The 27,098-nt window shown below is 38.7% G+C and overlaps 2 protein-coding genes across 5 annotated transcripts; one reads left to right on the forward strand and one right to left on the reverse strand.

The window, feature by feature from the left end:
- On the reverse strand, positions 1-18,308 carry ACTR5 (actin related protein 5). Its single transcript, XM_034413942.3, has 9 exons — positions 17,736-18,308; positions 13,737-13,966; positions 11,352-11,521; positions 9,154-9,371; positions 8,640-8,822; positions 6,383-6,505; positions 3,815-3,954; positions 1,276-1,408; positions 1-599 (listed from the first exon to the last, which is right to left on the reverse strand). The coding sequence occupies exons 1-9, from the start codon at positions 18,117-18,119 to the stop codon at positions 342-344; spliced, it is 1,839 nt and encodes a 612-aa protein (XP_034269833.1). The 5' UTR covers positions 18,120-18,308; the 3' UTR covers positions 1-341.
- Positions 18,263-26,914, forward strand: ADIG (adipogenin). Of its 4 annotated transcripts, none has more exons than XM_034413944.3 (4): positions 18,263-18,410; positions 21,155-21,303; positions 23,006-23,298; positions 26,568-26,914. In XM_034413944.3, the coding sequence occupies exons 2-4, from the start codon at positions 21,237-21,239 to the stop codon at positions 26,583-26,585; spliced, it is 378 nt and encodes a 125-aa protein (XP_034269835.2). In that variant the 5' UTR covers positions 18,263-18,410; positions 21,155-21,236; the 3' UTR covers positions 26,586-26,914. The 4 variants fall into 4 exon arrangements, with proteins under 4 accessions (XP_034269835.2, XP_034269836.2, XP_034269839.2 ...); XM_034413945.3 differs by lacking the exon at positions 21,155-21,303 and adding an exon at positions 18,740-18,833 and having other exon boundaries at positions 18,269-18,410; XM_034413948.3 differs by lacking the exons at positions 18,263-18,410; positions 21,155-21,303 and adding an exon at positions 18,459-18,833.
- The last annotated feature ends 184 nt before the right edge of the window (positions 26,915-27,098 follow it).

Consider the following 27,098-nt stretch of genomic DNA (forward strand, 5'->3'; position numbering starts at 1 on the left):
TTGATGTAACCAATAGCCTTGGCAACAATTTATTAATATAAAACACATTATATGTTTGATTCAATTAGGCTAATAAGCATTTTCTCTGAAATATTCATATTGTTTCTTTTACACCAAGAACTGATGTACGAGTCCTTTTTTCCCATGGCAACCACAAACATAGGACACTCAACATTTTCTGTCATGGGGGGTGGGGGGTGGGGAAGTATAGCTGCCTTTTTAAGATATAGAAGCACCTTGGCTGAGATGCCCAATACATGTCTTTGAAATGCACATCCAATTCTGTAGACCATCTTGTAGTTCTGGAAAGCAACAACCTTCGTCCAAAAATAATACACATATCACGTTTGCTCAGAGATGCTGTTTGTGGCAGTCCCTGGCACTTTACTTGATGCTGACGTTTCGGCAGTCCGTGGAACCTGCTTTGGGAGACGGATAGGCACATAGACATTGGAAGCGCAGTGTTCCTTAAGATATTCTCCACCTTTCTCTTCATAATCTTTCCTAGTTATCCAGCCTTCTTCACGGTTCATGTACTCTAGTGCCCAATCCCGAGCTCCATACCATGCATCAAGAACAGGATTAGAAGCAAGATGCACCTGCAAGGCAACAAAAATATCACACCATAGAGACAATTTGTAAGCAAAACTATTTGGTAGAAATAATTTCAAGTATTGTCTTTTCTTGCACGAAATGCCTGCTTCTTAAGATGAACTTGGAAAGGATAGATAGGTTCTCATGAGAATGGCTCTTTGTGAATTCTTCGGTCTTCACTTTCCTAGGGAGGTGACTATGGGACTCCCCTCTTATGGAATTTTTTTAATGGAATTTTTTTCCTTCCGAAATATGTACTTATGTTCCTGCAATTATAACAGGTTTCTATGGCTTTGATTTTTAACATTCCATCATTTATACAATTGCATTTTTATTATTTGTGTACTTGTCAGTTGCTGTATGCACACTGATAAATAGAAAAGTAGGATATATTTAAAAGCAAATATGTGTCAAACCTTCTGAAAATAAAATAATCTTGTTGGATAAAATCAAAGGTCCATCTGCTTCCTCAGGTAGCCAACTGAATTCTTTTAGGAAGCATACTCCCAGTAACTGTATTAATAGCAGCCTAGAGTCACATCTTGGTGAAATCGGTGGCACATAAATTAAATAAATAAATAGCACACAAAATCTGAGCATAACCTGATGGTGGAACGTTGAATATTTCACTATATAAAGCTTTTGAATTTTCCCTTTCAATTGGCAAAGACAATACTCTACCTGAAAGGTTGATTGGAATGGCCTCATTTCAAGCAATTCTTTCTGGATTCTGTCTTTCATTCCAGGATACATCACATTTCCACCAGTGAGGAAGACATTCTGGACAAGTTTTTCCTGTTGATCTTTAGAATATCTAAAAAAAAGAAACAAAAACTAACCCTGTTATCAAAACATTTAAGGCTCTTTTTTGTCTGACTATTGATACAGGAATCTGCCAGTGTATCAACAATAGCTTAGTTCCCTTTCCCCTGAAGTATTTTACCTATGGTACATATCTCTACAAGCTAAACCACCCTCCCTGACCTAGGTTTTTCAGATGTTTATGTGAAGCCCATGTGGTTATTGCTGAAAATTCAGAAAGTTAAAGGGCACCCAGATTGGCTTAAACTTCAAAGATTTCCAGAGTATAAAGCTGTGAAGTACAATGCTTAGAATTCGAAGATAAAAAAGGCACTAAAAAGCATGTAAGAGTGCAACATGGCACTCATCTGCACCTCCTTAAAGTAATCAGATCTTAGGATCCTCGTGGCTGTTCTCTGGTACTCTTGTGGCATACACACTTTTGTGGCATAAGGTAAAGGTTCCCCTTGCACATATGTGCTAGTCGTTCCCGACTCTAGGGGGCGGTGCTCATCTCTGTTTCAAAGCCAAAGAGCCAGTGCTGTCCAAAGACGTCTCTGTGGTCATGTGGCCGGCATCACTAAACGCCAAAGGCGCACAGAATGCTGTTACCTTCCCACCAAAGGTGGTCCCTTTTTCTACTTGCATTTTTCATGTGCTTTGAACTGCTAGGTTGGCAGAAGCTGGGACAAGTAATGGGAGCTCACCCCGTAATGTGGCACTAGGGATTCGAACCGCTGAAGTGCCAACCTTTTGATCGACAAGCTCAGCGTCTTAGCCACTGAGCGACCATGTCCCTTTTTCTTGTGGCATTCTTCATTCCATGTGTCAGAGTTCCAGAAAAACCTCAACTCCAATTAAAAACTCTGAAGCAAGCATCTTCTCAAAGTTCTACTTATTAGAATAAGTATACTGGCACATCTGGGAAAACCCAAATATGAGAGTTCTGTGTTTTTCCTCAGTAAATCAAAAGCCCCCAAACCATCCCCTCACATCAATTGATCACATGCTCCAATCACCATCCGTCCCATCTCAAGACAGCACTCCAACCACTCCTTCTCCAGGTGCAGAATCATCCTGACCTTGACCGGAAGGAAGAATGCTATTTTGTCTAAAGACAATCCCTCTACTAAATTCACCCTCCTATTTTCCCACACATGAGAAGGTGGCAGTGTGGAAGCTTCAGGCCTAATATGGCTTCCAAAGCTGACACCATGTTTGCTACAAATATTGCTACTCAATTCTTAGCCCTACAAGTATTTTTTTAAATCAAAGTTTTTTTTAATTTTCTTTTTTTCCTAATTTATAAAATCTTCCCAGATGATAAAAGCTTCTCTAAAGTAATAGTATGAGAAGAATAAAATTCACAGATACTTTCAAAATCACTATATAAGAAACTCACTACTATCTGTATGGGCAAAAAATAAAACGTAAGATTTATCTGAAAATCCCAGAATGGCTCTCAACGATGGAAGCCTTTACATACCTAAATTTGGTGAAGTTCGATACAAAGATATTTTGGACACTGAAAGGAAATTAAAATCTAAGCAAGATCTTGAAGATCAGGGCATTATACTATCACAGTGGCATCAATTGCAAATGCAATCTAGATACGATAAGGACATGAAAAAGTATGGCTTTTAGAAAGGACAGTCTGTGATCAGATATTGTTAAACTCTGATGAAAAATTAATTAAGAAAATATATAATTTTTTAGTAAACTGGAAAAAAAATAATTTCTTTCTTCTTCATCAGCTGCAATGGCAACTAATACCTCTAAATGGTTATAGCAAACTTCAGGTTTCAACTCTGCCCCATTCTTCCCCTGCTTTCCCTAGTTGAAAGAACTGTGTGCCTCAGATTGTGGTATGTCTCATTTTTTTCGTGTAGCATTAATCCAGTCTAGCACAACTTTTAAACACAATTGCTATGACAGCAACACACTGAACAGTATTTTCTAAAGCTACACAAAAGCAGAGTGTCACCGAATGTGTCAAGTATATAGTTCTATACTACTCTTATATATTTTCTTGGAAATATGCCCCATGTTATCCTCAGAGTAGTTTACAAAGCATATATTATCCCACAATACTTTGCTAAATGTGTAACTTGGCTTTCTCAGAACCTGCAAATGCAAACCCTCTTCTCTTATTTAAAAAATAGTATGAATATTATTCAGGCTAATCTGAAAGCAAATAAGTAAAAAACACACTAATTTACCTAATTTATGATCCATGATTAATTGAACCATGATTTATTGAATGAATGCAACTGCCAGGGTTTGCACAACACATTGAGCCAAAGCTAGTTGACTACATGTTAACTCACTGTATCATTCAAAGCATCTTTCTCTGAACACTGAGAACATATTCTTAAGCACATCAATTTAAGTTAGGAAATCAGGAAGTCTGTAACTTTACCTGTCCAGGACAAGCTGCATGGTTTCTGCTATCCCAGCCTGTTCTTCTCCTATTAGGGATGGCTGAAAGACAATTTCAGGAACTCGGATTCTCTCTGTGCCAATAAAGAGCTGATGATACTCTGCCAAATTAAACACGGGCTGTAAAAACATGAAGATTCAGGAGAGCAATGCTTTAGAACAGGGGTGTCAAATTTGATCTCATTGAGGGCCGCATCAGGGTTGTTTGACTTCGGAGGGCCTTGGGTGGGGTGGGCATGGTGGGCATGGCCAGCTCGACGTCACTTATGTCGGGGGCACCTGTAGTGGCCAAATGCTAAGGCAGGACTTCCCTGAAGTCCCACCTTCTTCTCATTATAATTAGGCAGCACTAAGAATTTTAAAAATTAATTGGATTATTTAGTTTTGGGTCCTATCAAAAGATTCAAATTTCCGTTATAGGACAAGATGATTCACCTGTTGTGATAATGATGATTTTATAGTTCATCTCTTCGCTCTACTTTGCAAGGCATTGATAGGATAAACTATATTGCAGGCTTGTTTCCAAGTTGTGTAGTACAGTAATTTAATAAAATGAGTGAAATAATTTGTTGCAAAGAAAATCGGGAAACTCTACCATGTGAACATTCCTACTATTTTAATTGTAAGCCACAATAAGGAATGTACATAACTAGAAAATTAGATATGACAATGACGTAACTATTTCTTGTCTGTCAACAAAAAATTACAGTAATTGAATCAAGACTACAGGTACTAGAACTGGTCTGATAGTTTAAAAATTACATATAGGAACATCACTCTCTTACTTGGCAAATTAAGACAGATTATTTTAAAAATTATCTTTCAAATAGCAATACAAATAAATATAACACAGCAAGTGTGATCCAAAAGCAATCAGGTATGCTAAACCTGGATTGTACTGAAAAGATATGGTTTGTAACACGAAAGCTATGGTAAACCTTAATACTATTTAGACAAACTGCAATGTCCTCCAAAGCCATTCTGGCTGGAAATTAAGTGAGTCCAGTATATTTGAAGAACAGTAAATTGGGAAAAGGCAATTTCAATCTATATTGTTAGAATTAGTATTGCATGGTTTTAGTTTCTCCCTTGCTTACCAGTCTTTTCTAAGTGGAAATTTTCATAGCTGAAATCCTGTGTTTTGCTATCTAGAAGCTAGCAGCTGAGTGACAAGCAGAAATTCACTGTGTGTTCTACACAGCATTTAAAACATAGAATTGCAACCTTTGAAATCCTCAGCCGTAAGGATGACATGCAGGAAAAATACTATACCTAATAATGCTACTGCCAGTGCAATATCCAAGATAAAGTTACACCTAGTGAGTTTCTGACTGCTACACACAACATTTGTGCCCCTTCAGCTGAAACTGAACAACCCATTTGCTTCATGACGTCCAAGGCTAAAAATGGTAAAATGCAAACAGCAATGCTGTGACCTAAAAGTATTGCAGTTAAAAGAAGCAAAATGAAGACGATCCTACTCAGACAGAAACAATCACAACAAGGCTGCTGAAGGGCCAAGGCCTATGAGGAACATCCCCTATGAGGGGAATAGATCTAACCTATCCCAGGAACAAGAAATTAAATGATTCACTTGTTATGGTTGCCCTCTATTTTCCAGGTATCTTTCCTTGTCTGTCAGATCCCTTTTCACTCCAGAAATAAAGATAAAAAAGGGCAGAAAGGGGAAACTGAAACTGATCATGTACTATACTTTCTTCTTCTTTTCCCCACAAAATCATTATTTTTTAACAGAATGAGAAAAATAATAAAATCATGCAGCATAACAATATTAAACAGCATTATTTATATTAGTACTGAAATAACAAAGAATACTAATTTCTCACTGAATTGTTTTCTTTTCCTCACAGCATCTGCTTCTACTTCCTGACTTTTTGACACTTTTCCCCTTGGCAGGAACACACATACGTAATTAGGATGTTCCCCAGTACTTCCTTTATATCAGACACCACTTGTAACCTCTGGATTTCACAGTTGTTTTGGGTTAAATAATTACAGGAAACTGCCTTTGTCTTCCATGTTCACCAGTCAGGACCCCAAAATACTCATCTACAATGTCATAACATTGCCAACATGATTAAACCTAGTTATAGAAGGCATGCCTGCCCTGACACTTCCAGCTCTGATTTCAATTGCATACAAGTGGATTGCAATAAAAGAAAACAGCAGATGGAATTGCTTTCTAAAAAATGACTGTAAATATGATTGAGGCAACACTTCTGCTTATCTCTTTCCCCCATCCCATTCTTGGCATAGCAGAGATTGGAGAGAGATTTCAAGAGAGTAAAGCTGTTTCATCTTCTACATATTGAGAGCAATGTAATCGCATGAGCAGCAGGAAAGTTTCAGGTGAAGGAGAGATTTATCTACAGAAATCACCCCCCCCCAAAAAAAACCCCCACAAAAAATTGCATAGAAAGAGATTCCAGTAAAATACTGTAAACTGTTAGCTCTTCTAAACATCAAGAACAATGCAAATAAACAAACATTTATCTGAAATTGAGATTGTGTCTACTTAAAAACAAACCTGTACTGTAGTAACTGGTTTTTCAACTTCAGGTTGCTCCTCAGCAAATAAAGGCTCAAAATCATTCACACTTTCTACATCTTCCATGGATTGTTCACTGCCCAATGGATCAAGATCAGGAATCTTGGAAGAAAAAACATTAGAAGTTATTTCAAGAAAAACAAACACATAAGGTAGGATGAATATGTTATGTTCTAAAAGGTGCTATAACCAATTAACCAAACCAACGTTTTTTTTTTCCTGAAGAGAGACAAATATTCTTAAACTTCCAAATTCAGTAAATCTTATTTCCTTCAGAGTGAAGTTCACACTAACCTGCCTTTGAAAGCAGGTTTTCAAATTTCCAATTATTTTAAATGGACAAGTTTGATGTTCCAGCAATATTCCTCTGTTCCAAACTGTGGTCATTTCATTTCAAGCAGTCTCTAATAGAGTTAAGCCTAATTTTCAAGATGTCATATTTTTAAACTCACCAGTAAACTCATCAAATATTTCATCCTCATTCCTTTTAACCAACCTTCTTAAATAAACATTTGTTGGCAAATTAAGTCTCGAATTTGGATAAATTGGTAATTTCAGCTGGAACACTTAGTTTTTATTTTATTTCTATATCATATTTAAAAACCGACCATTTCCCTCATAGAGCAACTCTGGAGGTTATCATCCCAAAGGACAACACAAAAGAACTACTAGATTGAAAGAACACGTATGAGTTCACATACATACTAAAGGTATCATCAAGTAAAAATTAATTACTAGACCTATGGTTGATTGTTTAGAGATTTTATGCAACATTGGATTTGGGAATTACATTCCAAGAATGCATTTTTTTCAATTGCACTCCAAATATATTATTTTTAAAGGTGGCAAATATGAAAAAAGTAATCCTCACAGCTTAAAATAAAAATTTACATATAGATGTTGACATTCCTTTGCATGTAAGCAAAATGCATGCATTAAATATTTATTTATTTATTTATTTATTTATTTATTTGATTGATTGATTGATTGATTGATTGATTGATTGATTGATTTATATGCTGCCCTTCTCCGGAGACTCAGGGCGACTTACAATGCTTTAAGCAATATTGCTTGAAAGATGTAATTATCTTCAGATCATAACTCTTTTCCCCCAAAGATGTGCAAAAAGCATTTTTTAAAAATGTTCAAGGGAAAAAACCTATATAGCAACAATAAATAAGGAATTTAATTACTATGAAAAACAAAGGTTGAGAGTGAAGCCTTTAAAGCTGTTACTGTGTTTCCCCAAAAATAAGGCCCTGTCTTATATTTTTTGGAACCCTGAAATAAGTGCTTGGCCTTATTGCCATGTACTCAAAAGCCCAATTGGGCTTATTATCAGGGGATGCCTTATTTTGGGGGAAACAGGGTAGCTACCATGAATATCCACATACATTTATGCTCATGGCCACTTCCTGCTTTTTTCTACTTCTTTTGCCATAATTTGACACAATAGTTCTAGCAATTGCATGATTCTAAGTCTAGCAAGAATTCTTGTATATAAAGATCATTTTATAAGGTTCAGTGATGGCAATTCTGCTAAGTATACTTACTGAACTAAATATCTCAGAACTAGTAGAGCGTATATGTACCTAATTTGTTCCCATTTCTTCAATCATTACTACAATGTTCTAATATGCACCTGTTTCAGTGTCCTGAGCTTTTTCTGATAATGAAACATGAGTGGTTGGGGAACAATAATAAAGAGAGAAACTTGTCACACTTCCAACTTAAACAGGCTTTATCTTCTGACTCTTTGGCCTTAAATATGCATTATCTAATCTGTGTATAAATCAGTTTTTCTCAAGAATACTAAAACAAAGTTGTGTAAATAGAGAGGCCTGCAAGAAACTGGGATTAGAAAACGTGAAGATTTTAACTTGTGTTGCTTAATACTTTTCCAGCTTTCATTGAGTACTATATAAGTCTGTTCAATCTTCATGGATTTCTTTTTGGTTGGTTGTTTTAGGAAAGGACATTTCCCTCCTTACAATTTCCCCAGAGGTCTCCCCCCACCCCCCAAACTCTCTAAGCCTATTGGAATACATTTGTTTTTCAGAAAAATATTAGTAAGTATCATCATCTTGTCATGCTGCAAATGACTTAAGGACAGAATTAAAGATGGCAAAACAAAGAGCAGGAGAGAGAAATGTGTACACTTGTATGAAGTTACAGTACATCCAAGAGAACAAAATCTTGAAACTGTTTCCCAAATATTGATTCCCATGTATGATACCTCTGGCTTGCTGTCCACAACATCCACTTCAACACTAACTTCTGCCTGGAGGATTTTCTGCTTAGTTTGCTCAATGGCCAAACTGAGCTTGTGGATATAAGACTGCAGTTCCTCAGCAGAGTCCATGTTCAGTTCCATCAAAGCTTTGTGAAACTGATCCACCTGGCCATCTTCTAGCAGTTCCTACAAAAGGAAGCATTAGTAAGAATCTACTTTTACTGTTAACCTGCTACAAATCACTAGCCTTCACTGTCTATTTTCTATTATAACTAAGGGAATTCCTGCAGAAAAATTACACCTGGAAAAGAGAACCAAATTGATTCCTAAATAAGCGACTTGTTATTTGCTGGCAATTGATTAACATCTTTAATTCCTTCACTTGAATAAAATGAAAATGACCCTCTGAGAACAAATATTTCACAGAGAATACAATTCCAAGAATAATCCTCCCCCAGTTTCTCATTTTTCACTTCCTCCTAACTAAAATTCCAATTCCAGCAGTGCATGGAGTTACCTGAACATAAAGAAGCCTCTCCAGTCTCTCTTGATCCAGCTGAAGCTTTTCTTCTCGACGGCGAGCATTAAGTTCCTGAAGCCGTCGAAGTTGTTGCTGCCGTCGCTCTTGCTTCTCCTCAGACGTGATGGTGCTTCCAAGGAGCTTATTTGAAAAAGGCAGCTGCATCTTATGCACATTGTTCTCATAGTATTCAGGTGATCGCCACTTTTGCATCTCTGTTCAAATCACAGTAATGATTTTTGCTCAGAACAATCATAGTAATAATTTTTGATCTATTCGAATGCCCTGAGAAATTAAGAAAAAGCAATGTAGGATTTTTTTTTTTGTGGGGGGCGGGGAAGAGAAGGTGACAGGAAAGAGAGAACTAACTTCTACCCAATATTTAATAAATAAATTGCCTGCTGTGGGAAAACCTACATGACTTTTATGGTATTGCACCAATCTATATGAGCGAAGGAACAAGTAGAAACTGTATTTATCTGATGCCAAAAAAAATTAGAAAACAGAAACTGCAGGGAAAAATAGTATTTTCTAAGAAAATTCCAATGCAAACCAACCAGAAAAAGCAAACAGCATGCATTAATGAAACTTAGCAATCAGTATGATCAAAATTGGGGAAGCAACTCTTCTCATTTCCTTTATAAAATGGCCTTTATAAAGCCAACTGTTGGGTCAGATTGTGTGATTATGTTCAGCTTCAGCAGTTTAGGATCTAACTATCTGGTTCTTCTTAGATCTCAAATAAACAGGTCATAATTAGGTTGATTTCAAGGGAATCAAATATTGACCTAGCCCACTGTGCTTTATTTTTATTACTGGTGTAGTTCCACATTTCTAGGCAGTTCACAAACCTAAACCATAGATGAGTAGCATCATAAATAAACAGCATGACACTAATCAAAAGCAATTCAATTTTTTTAAAAAGCATGCTACCAAACAGATGGCAGAAAAGTGCAGCAGTTAATCTCTAGAGACTTGTCAAAACTGCCATGTTTTAACAGCTTTCCAATGAAGCCAAAGGTAGAGTTCAAATGGATTTTAGGGTGGGTGAGGTATCTTATATCCAATTGGTAGCATAATTACAGTACATCCACTAAAATCAACACTTAAAATTAATTAAGTCCATCTTAAATTCCACTGTTTTCAACAATCTTACTCTAATTATGTTATTTTTCATATTGTATATTTTACAATATGAGAGAATATATCAAATCATTCGTGATATACAGTAAATTAAAGAAAAATGTAAAAAATGAAGCAATCCACACAATCCCTATATTGCTCTATTAATGATTTGGCTTGTGCTTATTCTTAAAATATAAAATTGCAACAACATAGAACAACATGCACTATATTGGTGTCTATTTATACAATGCAAACACAATTTTCCAGTGAACTCATTTTTCATCTCTCTATTCACTCTAAACACATTTGTTGATTTAAGCAATAATATGTATTTAGCTGCTACACCCTGTTTGCTGAACTTCCTGGACTGAAGAACCATACACAGAGTTTGTTCCAATAATTCCAGATATATGAAATCAAAGCATGTTAAAAGATTTGTATTCTTTAGATAAGGCTGTGGTTATTTCATCCTATTCACTGAAAATACATTGGCTGCATTTATATTAAGTCATCATTTATTTAACTGAGTTTTTGGGAATAAGCCACTGTGGCTGATTTACACAGCATGCCAGCCTGGTCCTTTAATGGAACACAATTCCAACCAAAACAGTTCAGGAGACTCCTGTTTACCACACATTTCTATCTTCTTTTGATTAAGAGGATATTGGTTTTTTGTGGACTAAACTATTTTTTGTGCTACTAAACTATTATTTGTTAGAACTAAACTAAAATACTGTATTTTTGGATGCTGTAAAAATTACATATTTTCTAATGTCTTATTCAGATTTGCAAAGCAGTTTTAGATACTTTCTAATCTTTTTAGTACAGGAGTGTCAAACTCGCATTGTCATGGCAGCAACACGTGACGTATCGGGACTCCCCCCCCTTTCGCTAAACCAGATGGGGGTGGAGCCAGCACGTGACACATCTGGCCCGCGAGTTTGACACCCCTGCTTTAGTAGTAAAAAATTCACTCTATTTTTTTAAGACTGCCAAACGCTGTATTTTACAAAATCAGATGACACAAAAGAAATAAAGTTACATGATAACTGTTGACAGCAATGCCTTACCTTCTTTATAATCTTCCGCGATGTAGCTGTGCTCATGGAGTATTTCTTCCACACGGCTAAGCGTGATGGCAGCAAAATGCCCTGGATATTTCAATTGCAGGAGGCGCTGGAGATAAAGAGCTGCCTGGCATCCTCCAAGATTTATGCGCTTACAGTTTCGTGCATCTAACCTAACATTTCATAAAAATGGAGGAAAAATTAGGCTGTACGGAACAGTTTCATTTTCTCTATCAGAAACCAAGTTCTAAAGACTTTTCAAGTGGCCATTTATGTCATGTCCACAGTCAATATTATCATCAATATTGGTTGCTTTCACTCATGTAGTGGAAACTCTTAAGAAATCTTCATTACTTGGGGATACAAAAATAATCAAAATACAGTTAAAATATCCCAATTCACAAAAAATTAAATTATACTTAAAATAAAAATTATCCAAGAGAGAATCTAATTGAATAAAAGAAAAACATATTTAATACACTCCCAAAGGCTACATAAGAGATTTAAGACAACTAAGAAGAAGGATTGATTTGGTTCTCAATCTCTGACAGGGCATTAAATTGGGTGAATCAGAAAAATGATAAGCAGCCAGTGTAAGTGATACAGAACAGAAGAATGAAAATTAGTTTCTGCTATAGTTATTTTTAACTGCCATATTTCGTACCATTTGAGATTTTTAGTGCAATAGATTATTAAAATCAAGCTTGAACATCATAAACATACAAACTAAATAAGCATAGTATGCTTTAAATTAAGACATTGCTAATCTCCAAAATTACATGTAAATAGTGGTTGTACTATAAACACTGTTTGTTCAGTGGCTACATTTATTCAATAAAAGTTCAATAGTAATTATTAAATTAGTATTCAATAAAAGTTCAATAAACTTCAATGGCTACATTATGCAACACACCAAGGCAAAATCATAGAAACCATTATAATGTTTAGCAGAATATATTACAAATAAAGTCACTAATTACGAGAACTCCAAATAGCTAAACTGGCCCTTTAGTTATATACTTCCACTGAGATGAGAACATTCTCTAACATGTAGATTTCAATTTTATCTTGCGCATATTTAAGGTTGTTCGTTTCTCATTAAACCTAAACTGCCCACATAGGTCTGTCTAGGGTTTTTCCATTACTTCCTTGAAATTAGAAGATGAAAAAGGAAAAGAAGAACATTGTGCCAACTTATCAAAGCATTCTTCTAATTTATGTTAGCAGGTTAATGTAGATTGGGGAATAACAATTGTCCAAGGACAATATGTCACCCATCAGTATAGTTCTGGAGTCAAAGGCACCACCCCCCCTACACAAAATAAAACATGCTAGCTTTTTTTTTTTTTTTTTTTTTTTTGCATTTGGGGAATTTGCAGAACTTTAAGCAGCACTAGAGTAATTTGGATGACTTAAAACTTGCAGAGTATTACAGGGCACATTTTACCTAACTCCTGAAGTTCCCTTTCAAAAAACCCCTCAGCATTCCCAGCACCATTTTTAGAGTGTGGACATAAATATTTATTTATTTTAATTTATTTATTAAATTTGTTTGCTGCCCATCTCACCTCAGAGTGACTATATCTGCCATATGTCAACTCTGAAGCGAACCTGGCTGAAGCCATCTTGTGCTGCCTCACAGTTGCCACGAAGCCTGAGAAAGAAGGGGAGGGGGAAGTAGATAGCTCAGCTTACAGTCAAAATAAAAACTTTTCCTGTGGGAACCAAGGTCATTGTAACAGGTGGCTGGTGAAGGAGGAGAGGAGCCTGCCAGGTGTATTCATTGTACAGTGTGACTGATGACAGCTGGAAGGGGGAAAATTTTACTCTTTTAATTAGGTGAAAACCGCAGGAACTTTCAGAGTTGGTTTTCACTGGTTGTGCTGAAATGGTGTATCCAATGAACATGTTCTTAGAGGAATCTACCTGCCTCGGAGTTCTGCTTCCAATGGGTGCATTACTCGGAATGCTGACACCATATATATGGTGTAGCCCTAGAGAAAAAAGTTGCAGTTCTTTGTTGTAGATATTAAAAAGAAAAAGACAAAACCTATAGATATCTCAAAATCTGATGCAGACGAACTAAGGTAAAGATTCCCAAAATACAGTCTTCCACACATTCTATAGAACTGATCTCACATCGAAGTATGTGCGCCCAAGTCCCAATGAGGAATATAATAATGAAAAGCATCTTAATTAATTCTATCAAAAATCAGTGAAAGAATTCAGGAAGACAGAGTCAGGTTTCTGTCCATTCTTCAGTGAAAGTGATTTATCAAGGCATCCCAAACTCAAGCCAGAAGTTTAAATTGTAGACACACACAAAAAGGTAATTATTTAGTAATTTATGAAAATTTATATTCTATTGGTAAACAGGAAATAACTCACCTGCCTTCTAAGACTGGTAAAATATGAGTACACTGGTATCCAGAAGAAACTATGAGCCCACTGCAAGGCCAGCCTTGCCTTTTGTTATGATAGAAACTGTACAAGCTGTCTACACCATATGAAACCTTTGGAACCTGATAACATTCAAATAGGAGCTCTGACATCATTTGCCTTGAATAGAGAGGGTTGCAGACAGCCTCTGTTATCACAATTGGATGGTCAACACAGCCCTATAACAAAATTAAAACAAGAAGTGACAATCTGTGAATCCTCAACAAGACAGTTTAAGATGATCAATGTAGCTATACTCATAAATAGGGACAGTGAAGGAAGATAAAATGATGACTTCTACATTGTAACTTCATCAAATGACATGACAGACATATGTACAGATTTCATGATGCATATATCACCATGTTGAGGTCACTGATGTTTATTACAAATTCCTACAAATAGAGCACTTAGAAATTTAATTTTACATGTAAGGACATAACCCCCAACACATGGTATCTTTGATAGGTATTATTACTTATGTGTTCTTCCACAGATATGCAAACTAAAATGTGTGTATGTGCATTAATGAACACAGAAGGATTTTTCTAGAAGTGTAATCTGCATACCACAGATTCTGTTCATCATTCACCAAAAAAGCTTAAGTGCTGTTAAATGTGCAACACTTACAAAACAAGAATTATGCTGTTCTCATACTTGGATAATGTACTCTTTCTTGGAAATAGCAATGCTTCATAACTGAACTTTTTCCCACAAAGGATCTGGACTGGCTAATTTACTCTGCAGATTAGCCATGTAGAAAGCAATTTTGCAAACTGGGCATTTGTATATTTCCATTAATTTAATCACCAGGGGAAATGCATGCACACTATAATTCTAGTCTGGTAAACCATTCCAAGCATTTGACACCATCTGATGGTTACCTGATTTTGGCAGACCAGTCCTGTAAGACAAGGGCTGAATGAAAACAAATAACTCCAATGTTGTATGTTGTCAAAAGATTGCCACATTGGTGTACAGAAGCTCTGACACATTCTTTAGCAACGCTTCTTTCACTTTAGTTGGGGGGGGGAAGTGTGAGAGAAGACTGTATTGCTGCTGTTCATGAAGCAGAAATAATCACTGCACTTTAAGCAATGCCCTGATTCAATTTTTGACTGCTGGTGGAGTCCTTCCAAATGAAGTTCAACAATGAATGCAGGTTGTTTATGGTACTACTAGCATCAGTACAGTAGAACCACTGGTCACGAACGCTTCTGACCATGACCAAATTGGGTTACGACCAAAAAAAAAATCACATTCCCCCCCCCCCCCCGCAGTCGATATCCCCTTCCGTGCCATTTTTTTTGTAAGCGCCAAATTTCCAAAATTAGGTTCAGGTCACGACCAAATCGGTTTGCGACCAAAGTTATGGAACGAATTATGGTCGTGACCAGAGGTTCTACTGTACTATGTATCACTGGAACAAAAAAAAATGTAAAGACGATGAAGAGCTGATTTATGTGACCAAAAATAAAGTGGACAATCTGTGGCAGCAACCATCCTGTTATAAATGAGAAATGAACTAATGAACTAATTAAGGGCAGCTGATGAATCACTCAAAGACAAATTGTCAAGTTTGGCATTTTCCAGAAACATGTGTCACATTCTTGATGTTTTTCAATACCAGAAAGTTCATGCAAGAAGGTTTTTTACATGCTGACAGCATAGATGAAACCTTCAACAGCTGTCAGCAATTGTCATGTTATGAAAATAAAGGTAAGGAATTTCTTCACAGCACTGTAACACCTCATTACAACAACATGAGCCTATTATGATGACCAGAAATAAAGTGTCCTTTTCTGGAAATCATCATAAAGTTTTATCTTTGAGGAAAAAAATACAAAATCCAGATTGCAGCCGGAAAAGTCAGGTACAGGTGTTTGGAATATAGATGGTATTATTCACATGGTGAAGCTGGCACCAATATCAACTTTGAGTGCTACATTGCAACACTTAACACTTTGAAACAACAATTCAGAAGCACAAGAATTTATGGCAATGTCAGGTCTCACACCCCAAAAGCCACTCAAGAGCCATGTACGTGATGATTAAGGTGCTGGCCTAGAATCTAGGAGACTTTGAGCCAATCACACTTTCTCATCCCAATCTACCCCACAAGGTTGTTGTTGTGGGAAAATAGAAGGCAGGGATGTTAGGGTATGTTCATTGCTTGAATTGACCAATTATACAAAAGATAGGAATAATAATAACTGTAAAGTTGATCTCTCTGTTTAATACCATTTGCCAGTCCAGATTTGGTGCCATGCAACTTCCACCTTTTTGGAAAATGGAAAGAATAATATCTCACGGGTGTCTGACTCAAATGAAGATAGAAAAGGATTGTCAGGATCAGCGCGGAATTCTTTAATGAAAGATTTAAGAAGTTTGTCCATTGTTCCCCAAGGTGCGTAGCAAATGATGATGATTATGTGGAAAAGCATATGGAGGATACAAAAGAGTTCATTTATTATTTATGTATTTATATCTCACCTTTATTATTTTTACAAATATCTAAAAACAATGAACATATCCAGCACTTTCCTCCTCCTATTTTACCCAGAACAAGAAGTGATTGGCCCAAAGTTACGCAGGTGACCTTGATAGCTAAGGCAGGACTTGAACTCATGGTCTCCTGCTTTCTAGTCTGGTGCATTAACCACTAAACCAAACTGGCTCATTTCAGGAATTATTTTTTTTTATTTATTATGTATTATTATTGTATTTATTATTTTATTTATTAAAATGTCCTATTTAAACTGAAATTTTGGATGGGGCGTTACTTTTCATTTAACCCTTGTAAATGTAATGTTATATGTGCCCCAAATATGCAAAAGATGCTCCATACATGCTTTAATAAGATAGTTATGCTTTTATGCCTCCTTTTTAATATATAATTCAAGGTGGCGAACATACCTAATACATAATGCACTAGTCCTTCATATCAGAGCCCACTTCTGTATTTCTATATATATTTTGCTAACTATATATCCCATATCCCTTAAGAAAAGCCTTATATTACTTTCTCCCAATTTGTTTGGAAGAACACTGGATTTGTTTGTTTGAGGACACTTATCGATCTAACCCTGTCACTAATTTATGCATTCCAGCCTTATTGTCACTGCGGTATGAATTCTACTGAACATCAGTTAGGGAGGCAATGCTTCCGCAGAAAAAATTGTTGAGCCCCAGAGAGGCCTTCTGTACAAATGTTACCATGGAGTCCATTTCCTTTAAAGGTTAAGGTAAAGGTTCCCTTCGCACATATGTGCTAGTCGTTCCCGACTCTAGGAGGTGGTGCTCATCTCAGTTTCAAAGCCGAAGAGCCAGCACTGTCCAAAGAGGTCTCTGTGGTCATGTGGCTGGCATGACTAAATGCCAAATGCGCATGGAACGCTGTTACCTTCCCACCAGAGGTGGCCCTATTTTTCTATTTGAATTTTTGATGTGCTTTCGAACTGCTAGGTTGGCAGAAGCTAGGACAGAAGCTGAGCTCATCCCATTACTAGGGATTCGAACCACTGAACTGAAAGGTTGGCAGTTCAGTGGTTCAAATCCCTAGTATAGGTCTCCTGCATGAGCAGGGGGTTGGACTAGATGACCTCCAAGGTCCCTTCCAATTCTGTTACTCTCACTGCCAACCTTTTGATTGACAAGCTCAGCGTCTTAGCCACTGAGCCATAGCATCCCTATAATAAATATAAATGATAATAAATATAAATGATAATAAATAAATATAATAAATATAAATTAAATATAAAATTATTATATTTATATAATAAATATAATATAAAGTCCCATTTCCTTTACGCCCCGGCAAATCTAGGTTAGCAGTTCCGTTGGCCCTATAACAACTGCGCCGCGAGTCCAAAGTCGTTGAAAGCTTCTCAACTGTCGCGGCTGAAGATCCAACGGTACCAACGGGCGGGTCACTTCTGCCTTCCTTACCTGCGAGGAGACGCCCAGGCGCTGGAAGCCGTGATCGAAGAGCTGCTCCTGCAGCTCCATCTGAACCGGCACGTTGCGGTCGAAAGGCGAGCGGAGGAGCCATCGGAGGGGTTCGGGGCTGCCCAGATCGTTGCCCACCTGGGTTTCCGGGCCAGCGCCGCCGCGAGCTCCCCGGCTTCGAGCAACTAAGGAGCGGAACTGGAGCAAGGGCTCGCCGGGCACTGCGGCTTGCGGGCAGGCCCAGCCCAAACGCAGTTGGAACGAACCGTTATCCAGCACCAGAGGAACCGGAGCCGGCAGCCGCACCGCCGGGTGAGCTTCCAGCATCGGGTCCGGGTCCCATCGGACGTCGCGGAACTGGAACACCCCTCCGGCTGCCTCCATGGCGAGAGAAAAAGCTTGCCGGCCGTCAGGTCCCTCCCCGTCTTTTCTCCGACTCGAAACAAAGGCTTCTAAAGGACTGTTCCGTTCACGAGACGAATCACCATGGAGACCAGTATTAAACCCGCGCGCGTTGCCGGTTCCGCTCCTCCCTTTGAAGAGAGTTTCTCAACCCCAGACTTTAAGATGTGTGGACTTCAATTCCCAGAATTCCCCCAAATAACATATTAAAGTCCGTGAGATTAAGAAAAATTGTTTTAGACTAGACTAGGATTTGATTTGCCACTTTGCTGGGTAGGTGCGTGTGCAAGCATATGCGTCCAAAAACTTCTTTTTATTGAAATAACGGAATTTCGAGCTGCATATTTAAACGTATAATACTCGAGAACCTGAACTAGAGAACCGTTGAATAAAATATAATATCCTCCTCCCCCAATTTAATGTTGGAAATAGGATCTGCTTCGAGTAGACTTGTATAAACTGGTGTTTATGGGACTTGTAGTTCCGCATGTTCGAAGGCTAATTAGGGAAGACTGAAGAACAATATTAAAAGAGGTTTTATAGATCTATTGAGATTCAAAGTTCGTTTAAATAAATATATGTTAATGTAAGTTTTCTTATAGTAGGGCTGATAGGGAACTTACTAAATTCCCTTACTAAGAAGGAGTGAAGCTGGATTTCTGGGATGAATTATGGCTAATGATGGTCATCTTGAAAGTAAGAATGGTTTAATTTATAGTTATCTTCAGAAGACATCTTTTGGCCAGCCAATTTAGGAAACTATCACCTAATCTCTAACTTTCATTTATAGGGATTGTTTTGGGGATTTAGATTTTAGAGGATCTTAGAGGAACCATTTTCTGGGTTTTCTACAGTTGAGCATCATATCTGGGTGTAGGATTAAAATGGCATTCCTTGCTTTCATGGATGACTTTTGGTGAGACCTGAAAGGAGGGGACATGCTAGTCTTGGTCCTCTTAAATCTCTCAGTAGTTGGTACAGCACAGTACCCATGATCATCTTTCTGGACTGCCTGCAAACATTGGCACTTGGAAGAACGGTTTTGCAGTGACCCTGTCCTTTCTTGAGCATGTAGTTCCAGTCATCACAGATGTGGGGGGAGTGATCATGCCTGGGGTTACTCCAGAATAGGGTTCCTCAGGGTTTATTCCTCTCACCCATGCTGCCATATTACACGTGGGTGGAATGATTTCTAAGTAGAGAGTCGTATGCCTATTTTAGAACCTGCACTACAATTTCATGTATTTCCCACTTCAAACTGGGAATAAACAGCTGTCAATTTCCAGGTTGTCCACCTTTGATATAATGACTTGGTTCACACTATGCAAAGTTATAATGGGTGTTGTTTGAAATTCTATAGAATTCTTGTGGGAGTTCACTCTGTTGATAGCAGTTGTATTCTTAGAACAGGGTGGCCTAAAATGGGTTGGCTGATTTGTGGCACAGTGCTATTTTAATCCAAAGAATCTTCTTTATTTATGGATTTTGTGAAACCCAGGCAGTTGGGAAAATTCAGTAAACCATGGTTCAGTTAACCTTGGATTAGCATTTTTAAAAAATAAATCCAGCTATTGGAAAATCTTGCAAGAGATTATACTGTTACATATCTCAGCTGTTTAAGCAGGTTTTTTAAAGGACCTTTATATTTAAATGGAATAGTTCTGTAAAAATGACTTTATAGCAAAAATATTGCTTATCTTTATTTTTCTGTTTCAAATTAAAGTACAAGATATAAGGTATACTGCAGTTTCTTGAATTATCATTTAATCTGTAACATTCCCTTCTTAATAGGCTTAAATGTTTTTTTTTTAATATCAGCTGTGTTGGAATGATAGCATAGCTGCTTTATGATTCAAGTAATGATGTAGTAAAAGAGGGTAGTTACATAAAGGTATTTAGTGTCACACAGCAAAAACTTAGAAAGTCATGCGCATAGTGAGTTCGGCTGACTTTTGAACCAAAAATGAAGTATCCTCTAGTTCCTTTAATTAATGAGCTAACATTTCCTTTTGTCTTCTGGTTTTGTTTGCCTTTTGGGATACTATTGATCTTACTGATTTTTTGGTTCCAACATCTACTTAATGAAGGTAAGCCATATTGCACTATAATTTTTACACTTTTCATTTAATGTGACTTGTAGGAATTATATGGGTTGTAGCACAAGGTATCTAGGAAGTGCCAAGATGGGGATGGATATTATAAATTGCTTTTTATATCCCACGATATCCAAAATATTAGCACAGCTGAAAAATTAGCACTACATTATATGTCTATTCAAATAGAATCTGCTTCACTTAAAAATGGAGATGTAGATAAAATTCAAAATATTTAGTTTTCTGCTTTATTATGTGTGAGGTCATTTAGGCAGAACTGATCAAGACTGACTCAGGCCTCTCCACCAGTTGGGGACTGCACTGAAATAAGGTCAGTGCCATTCCCTGTATCCTGATGATACTGTTGGAAGAAATATTCATCTGGTTCAGTTCCAAGCCGGGAGAAAGGCACTGGAGACAAAATGGAGGCTGATTGGAAAGAGGGTCCATTTATTGATGAAGCAGAAGCACATGGGTAGTTCTGGGCAGCTGACCACATGGAGTTGAGAATGGGATTTTTTTTATTGGGCTTCTTTTGGGCTTTGCACTTGAACTTCCTGTGCAAGAACATGTATTCTATTGGCTGTTGTGAGAGTCCCGTGGGACCATGTACAAATCCTAGGAGTTTGTCTGAGCTAAATTTGGTTGAAGTTTGAACTTCTGGGGGTGGTGCAACTGAGATGATGCAATGAAGGGGCTTTCGGCAATTCCTATTGTGGCTGAGGGCTAATCCTAACTTTGTTGGATCTTGGGTGAGGGTATTTACTTATGAATAGACCTAGCTTTCTTTTAAGTGCTGACATCTGCTGAAGGCTATTAAGAAAGGTGGGGGCTGCTTTCCAAGAGCCTGTTTCTCCATTTTTCATCCAGGGAAATATAATATTCTACCTTTTTAGTATTTCTCAAAATATTTCATTCTTCTAGGAGAGGGTTGGGTGCTAACTTTCTACAATACTATAGGGGCTTCCACAAGTCTTTGGAGGCTGAGATAAGTAACTCTTGGTTCATGCTCCAGAGGAAATACTGTGGAAATGTGAAGGCAATATTTGCAAGTGTTTCCAACCACTTGCAGGGTAAGTGGTTTTCATGTACAAGATTTCATTTTATTTTTTTACACACACACACACACACCGACTTTTTATTTAAAGTCTTGTGTTCTCAACATATAGCAGTTAATATTTTAAAGCTGATTATTCCTTGTTATGAAAAGAATTCTCTACAAGGAAAGGAATGGGAAAGAAGGGGCAGCTAGTTGCTGTTATTAGCTCGTCTCAGTTGGACAGCTGGAGGAAGTTCTGATTGTTTAAGGAAGATAGGGATAGCCAGGTGTTATGCAGCTTGTTATGATTGTGTATGTTTGTGTCCAAGATTGGTCATGTCAAGGGAATAGGAGTCACATAGGCATGATGTACTAACTTTTAACTAGGTTTAATTTCTTCGGTGTTTTTTAACTTTATATTTTTCACACAAGGAGAAAGATCTTGGATGACTGCAGTTTGTTAAACTGATTGAACAGAAGGGTGTTGTGCTTTTAGACTGTGTCCAAAGGCAATCAATATGGCAATCCCATATTGTAGATTGACAGATTCATCATTTGGTAGACCTGTTAATGCAGATTTCCTGAAGTAAAAACCAAAGACTCTTGGGATCCCATGGCTAATTGCTCTAGAACAAAAGCTACTAAAATTGTACTTTTCTACCCAAACTGTCAGTGGGAGCACATTTGAGTGTCTCTTAGTTACAAGCCAGTTTAGTTAACTGGTTAAAACACTAAGCCGGAAACCAGGAGAGTGAGTTCTAGTCCAACTCATAAGCATGAAATCCAGCTCAGTGACTTTCTGTTAGTCATACTCAGTCCAACTCACTTCACAGGATAGTTGTAGGAAAATAGGAATAATAGGTATGTTCACTACCTTGAGTTATTTATTTATGAAAATAAAGACTTGGGTAAATAAAAATGTCAGTTTTATGTGCTTAGAAATATACTGATTTATTTGAGGATATGAAGTAATCATCCCACTATATTATCTATATATGCATATGCTGCTATCAGAATAAAACTCCTTTTTGCAATGTGTGAAGTTTGTAATGGTACTATTCCACCACAACTCCAGAACTATTACTGGTCTGTGTTATCAAATGCAATATTTTACAATATAAAGAAATACAGCTGCTAATTCTCCACATAGGGGAACTAGTATCCTGGATTCAATTGGTGTCATGCAAAATATACACATGGGTTGTTCTTATGCACAAATCTAACTATAAAGCATTTTGAATAACTTTATGAACAGGTAAGTCAGGAACATTTCCTCTTGAATAATGGCGAATGTCTTGATTGCCCTTCTCAGCATGTGTAAATAAATAACCCTCTTCAAAACATCAAAATCATAATTAGCAATCCCTATCCAATATTCAGTAATATGAAGCTGCCTTCTTCACGAAATGTTTACTCAGATTTTTCACTGTTATTAAACTCAAATGTTAATCATGCTGAAAACAATTATAGAAAATTGTATTTCATTATTGGAGCAAGAAAGATTTCATGCATTAGAAAACAGATGAGGGATCTAATTTAGTTTTTGACTTCCATCTTTGATGAAATAACAATTGTTCGCTTTGGATAACCATGTTACGCATTTTAAAAATCTATAAAATGTACTGTAGGTACAAAATCTTGTTTAGCTGTTACGCCTTCTGTATCTAACCAAAAAGCCTTTCTAGCTTGTTTTTTCCCCACTGCATTGATATAAAATCCCGATATTTATATTTTAGCTGAAGTTCCCATTACTAAAGAAATAAAGATGCCACCCTGTGATGATCCTGATGGGAACACTGACCTCAAATCTGAACATGAATCCAGTGGAAATAACAGCCGAAGCAAGTACAGAAAAGCCTTAAAATTTGATATGAAGATGACTCCAGGGGTGGAAAAATTGGCCTCCAGGCCTGCTCACTCGAGTTCAAAAGAAACGGAGAAAAGCCTGTCTGCCTGTATTTCACGCCAACTAAACCAATGTGGCAGACAGTTTTGTTCTGAGAAGAATTTGATGTACAATACACCTATGGTAAGTAAAAGGACCTACCTGTCGTATCTTTATCTTTTATCTTTTATTAGATTTGTATACCGCCCTTCTCTTTCGGACTCAGGGTGGTGAAAAGCCAAAATAAAAACATTTGTACACAAAAGTTAAAATAATTTTTAAAAATAATTAAATGAAATTTGACCCATAATTTAAAACATTTCAATTAAAATCAGTATCAAACGTTAAAACCAATATGGAATCAGGCCAGCCCGGCTAACTGAAAAAAGTAAGTTTTTAGGACCCGACGAAAAGTCCGGAGGTCTGGGATCACTCGTATCTCTGGGGGTAGATCGTTCCAGAGGGTAGGTGCCACCACAGAGAAGGCTCTCCCCCTAGGGTTGCCAGCTGACATTGTCTGGCTGACGGCACCCTGAGGAGGCCCTCTCTGTGGGAGCGAACCGGCCGGTGGGAGGCAGTTGGTGGCAGAAGGCCACCAACACCTTGAAGCGCACCTGGAAGTCCACCGGAAGCCAATGCAGCTCGCGCAGGAGAGGTGTCACATGGGAGCGCCCCGTCGCTCCCATAATCCCCCGCGGGGCCTCATTTTGCACCAGTTGGAGCCTCCGGGTGCACCCCAAGGGAGCCCCATGTGGAGAGCATTACAATAGTCCAGAAGAGAAGTGACGAGTGCTTGAGTGACCGTGTGTAAGGAATCCCGATCTAGAAAGGGGCGCAACTGGCATATCAGGCGAACCTGATAGAAAGCTCCCCTGGCCATGGCCGTTGTATGCTCTTCTAAAGACAGCCGTGTGTCCAGGAGGACACCCAAGTTGCGGGCCCTTTCCGTGGGGGCCAGTGATTTGCCCCCAATAACCAGCGATGGCACCAGCTGGCTATACCGGGACGCTGGCAGCCACAGCCACTCGGTCTTGGAAGGGTTGAGTCGAAGCCTGTTTCTCCCCATCCAGACCTGCACGGCCTCCAGGCACTGGGACATCATTTCCAAGGCATTGTTGGGATGGTCTGGGTTGGAGATGTACAGCTGAGTGTGATCAGCATACTGATGGAACTCCACCCCAAAACCACGGATGATCTCACCCAGCAGCTTCACATAAATGTTGAACAGGAGGGGCGAGAGGACCGACCCTTGTGGCACCCCACAAACAAGGCGCCTCGGGGTTGACCGCTGCCTCTGTCAACACAGATTGCGACCGGTCGGAGAGATAGGAGGAGAACCACCACAAAACGGTGCCCCCCACCCCCAATCCCTCCAACCGGCGCAACATGATACCATGGTCAATGGTATCAAAAGCCGCTGAGAGATCTAACAGGACCAGGATAGAGGAATAACTCCTACCACGAGCCCTCCAGAGATCATCCACCAACGCGACCAATGCCGTTTCTGTGCTGTACCCAGGCCTGAAACCGGACTGGAGCGGGTCCAAATAGACAGCTTCATCCAGGTACTGGGGAAGCTGCCGCGCCACCACACTCTCAACAACCTTCGCAATAAAACGAAGGTTGGAGACTGGACGATAGTTAGCCAAAACAGCCGGATCCAGAGAGGGCTTCTTGAGGAGGGGCCTCACCACCGCCTCTTTCAAGGTGGCCGGCAGGACACCCTCGCTCAAAGAAGCGTTAATAATCCCCTGGAACCAGCCTCGTGTAACCTCCCGGGAAGCCAACACCAACCAGGAGGGACACGGGTCCAATAAACATGTGGTTGCGTTCAGCCGTCCCAAAATCCTGTCCACGTCCTCGGGAGCCACAGGTTCGAACTCCAGTATATACTCCAGTATATAATGATCCTCTCTTTACTAGGCTCATAGAAGAAAGGGATCTGGCTCATGTGTGCCATTAAAGTTGGGCTACCTGAAAAGTCCCCAAGCAAAGTAAGGCAGAGCAGTCCTCAGCTCTTTTTACCTAGGTTGGAAAAATTAGAGCCCTGGGTGTCTTTTTTTCTCCCCTGGCTTGCATTCTATGCATAAATGAGAGACTAACATTTCCTTCCACCCACCCATTATAGCTTGGCTCAGACTTACTGGCTCACATTCAGCAAATAGTTCTGGTCAATATTTAGTTCTTAGAACTTGGGAGGCCAATGTTGTCTAAAGAGATTATAATCTCACCATATAACCCAGAGCATGCATGGTTGCCATTAAATAAAAAAAGTGCATGCACATGGCTCTAATATTACAATTTTGTGCAGTTTTTAGTTGTTTTTGGTTCCTCCTGGATTTAAGAAAAAGGTTTGTCATTTCTATAGTTATTTCAAGAATTAGTAATTACATTTGTGGCATAATTCATTTCAAAGGGGATAAAAGTTTAATGCTGGGTTTACACATTCCCCACAGCCAGACATGAGCAACATCTGAGAAACTAGGGACCCATTTCAGCCTCTCAATTTTTTGGAGGAATCCTTTTGAGTCCTTGTTTTACCTTTGAAGGAGGGGAGGAGTTAAGACAAGGAGGCAAAGCGCTTTTGCTACCATTCTGAAATCCCCTGAAAGCAAGATATTGTTGGTGTGATCACACACCTTTGAGAGCTACAGATGGCATACTGGGGAACTCTGTGCATGTTCCCTGTTCCTTAGCTTAGTCATGGATGGTGCGTTAACTAAGTCAATTGCCTAGATCAGTGATGGCTAACCTTTTTGCCATCGCGTGCCAAGGGGGAGGGGCACAGGGAGAGCGTGTGCGTGTGCCCACACCCATAATGCAATGTCCTCCGTGTTCCCTGACCCGCCATGCTCCCCCTGACCCCGGGCATGCGTGTGTGACCCCCAGCATTCCGTTTGGGGCCTGGCAAGCCTCCCTGAAGCCTCCTGGGACCAAAAATGGGCTGCGGGGGATGGTGGTGGTGTGCCGCCCCTGCCCCTGCAAACGGTTTTGACACGGAGGTGCACCACTCCCCCGCGCATGCGTGTGTGACCTCCCTGCCCCCACACATGCATGCACATCTCCTGCATGCGTCTCATCCCTGTGCCAGAGACCCGAAAATCAGCTGGCTGGCGGGAGGCGCACGCACATGCGCAGTAGAGCTGAGCTGGGCGACAGCTTGCATGCCATGACAGGCCTAGATTCTCATAACATGCTATAACAGAACTACACAAACAACATTATAGCTTAGAGTAGTATGTGAATAGAAATGTTTACATAGATAATGTTTTTAAAGTTCTGCTATACACCATGATTGATCTGTGTGGTAAAAGTCTTCACTGAATTGGCTTAACTGCTAGTAATATCAAAGGGAGACAGATTTGTAAATGTTTCTTAACTGGATTGTTTTATTTAACTTCTCTCTTTTTTAGCCTTCACTAGTTGCTTGAGATTTCCAACATTCTGTGGATGCAGCTGCTCTCTTCATCTCTGGTTGCTCGTATTTTCAGCTCCTTATCTGGTTGAGGGAAAAGCTTGTTGAAATCATGCTTTCCTTGAAAAAAGAAATTGATATCTGTCAACTCTTGCGAGGAAGAGAGGGGCTAATGTCATCTATGGGGATAATTAAAATACAGCTGTTCCACCAAAGAAAGATGGATGTGTAGCAATTCTTTAGTTTGTCCTGTTGCTAATTTCAGGTGTGCTAATTTTTTTTTGCGTTATCATTTAGGTTTTCTGTACAAGAATCAAAACATTAAAGTGTTTCCTTGTTCTTGAACTAGGGCATTATTCTTAAATGATATTTGAATATAAAAACCAAAGAATACCTGTATATGTATCAATTTAACAATTCTGCTTTCTTAGAGAATACAAAGAACTGCTGTTCTGGAACAACATTTAAAACAATTACTATGTTAATGCAAAAATGTTTTTAAAAAGTAATGGTGAAAGTTAATTACAGA

Source organism: Pantherophis guttatus, chromosome 3, assembly GCF_059756535.1.
Source record: "Pantherophis guttatus breed Tessera chromosome 3, ASM5975653v1, whole genome shotgun sequence".
Lineage (NCBI taxonomy): Eukaryota > Metazoa > Chordata > Lepidosauria > Squamata > Colubridae > Pantherophis > Pantherophis guttatus.

Bases quoted from the DNA above. Each gene is read 5' to 3' on its own strand.
- ADIG (XM_034413943.2), top strand. From the start codon at position 20,101: ATGAAGTATCCTCTAGTTCCTTTAATTAATGAGCTAACATTTCCTTTT. The intron at 20,225-23,005 runs GTAAGCCATATT...TTTATATTTTAG, and splicing joins CCAACATCTACTTAATGAAG to CTGAAGTTCCCATTACTAAA.
- ACTR5 (XM_034413942.3), bottom strand. From the start codon at position 18,119: ATGGAGGCAGCCGGAGGGGTGTTCCAGTTCCGCGACGTCCGATGGGAC. The intron at 8,823-9,153 runs GTAACTCCATGC...TTCCTTTTGTAG, and splicing joins AGAGGCTTCTTTATGTTCAG to GAACTGCTAGAAGATGGCCA. The intron at 600-1,275 runs GTAGAGTATTGT...GTTGCCTTGCAG, and splicing joins CATTCCAATCAACCTTTCAG to GTGCATCTTGCTTCTAATCC.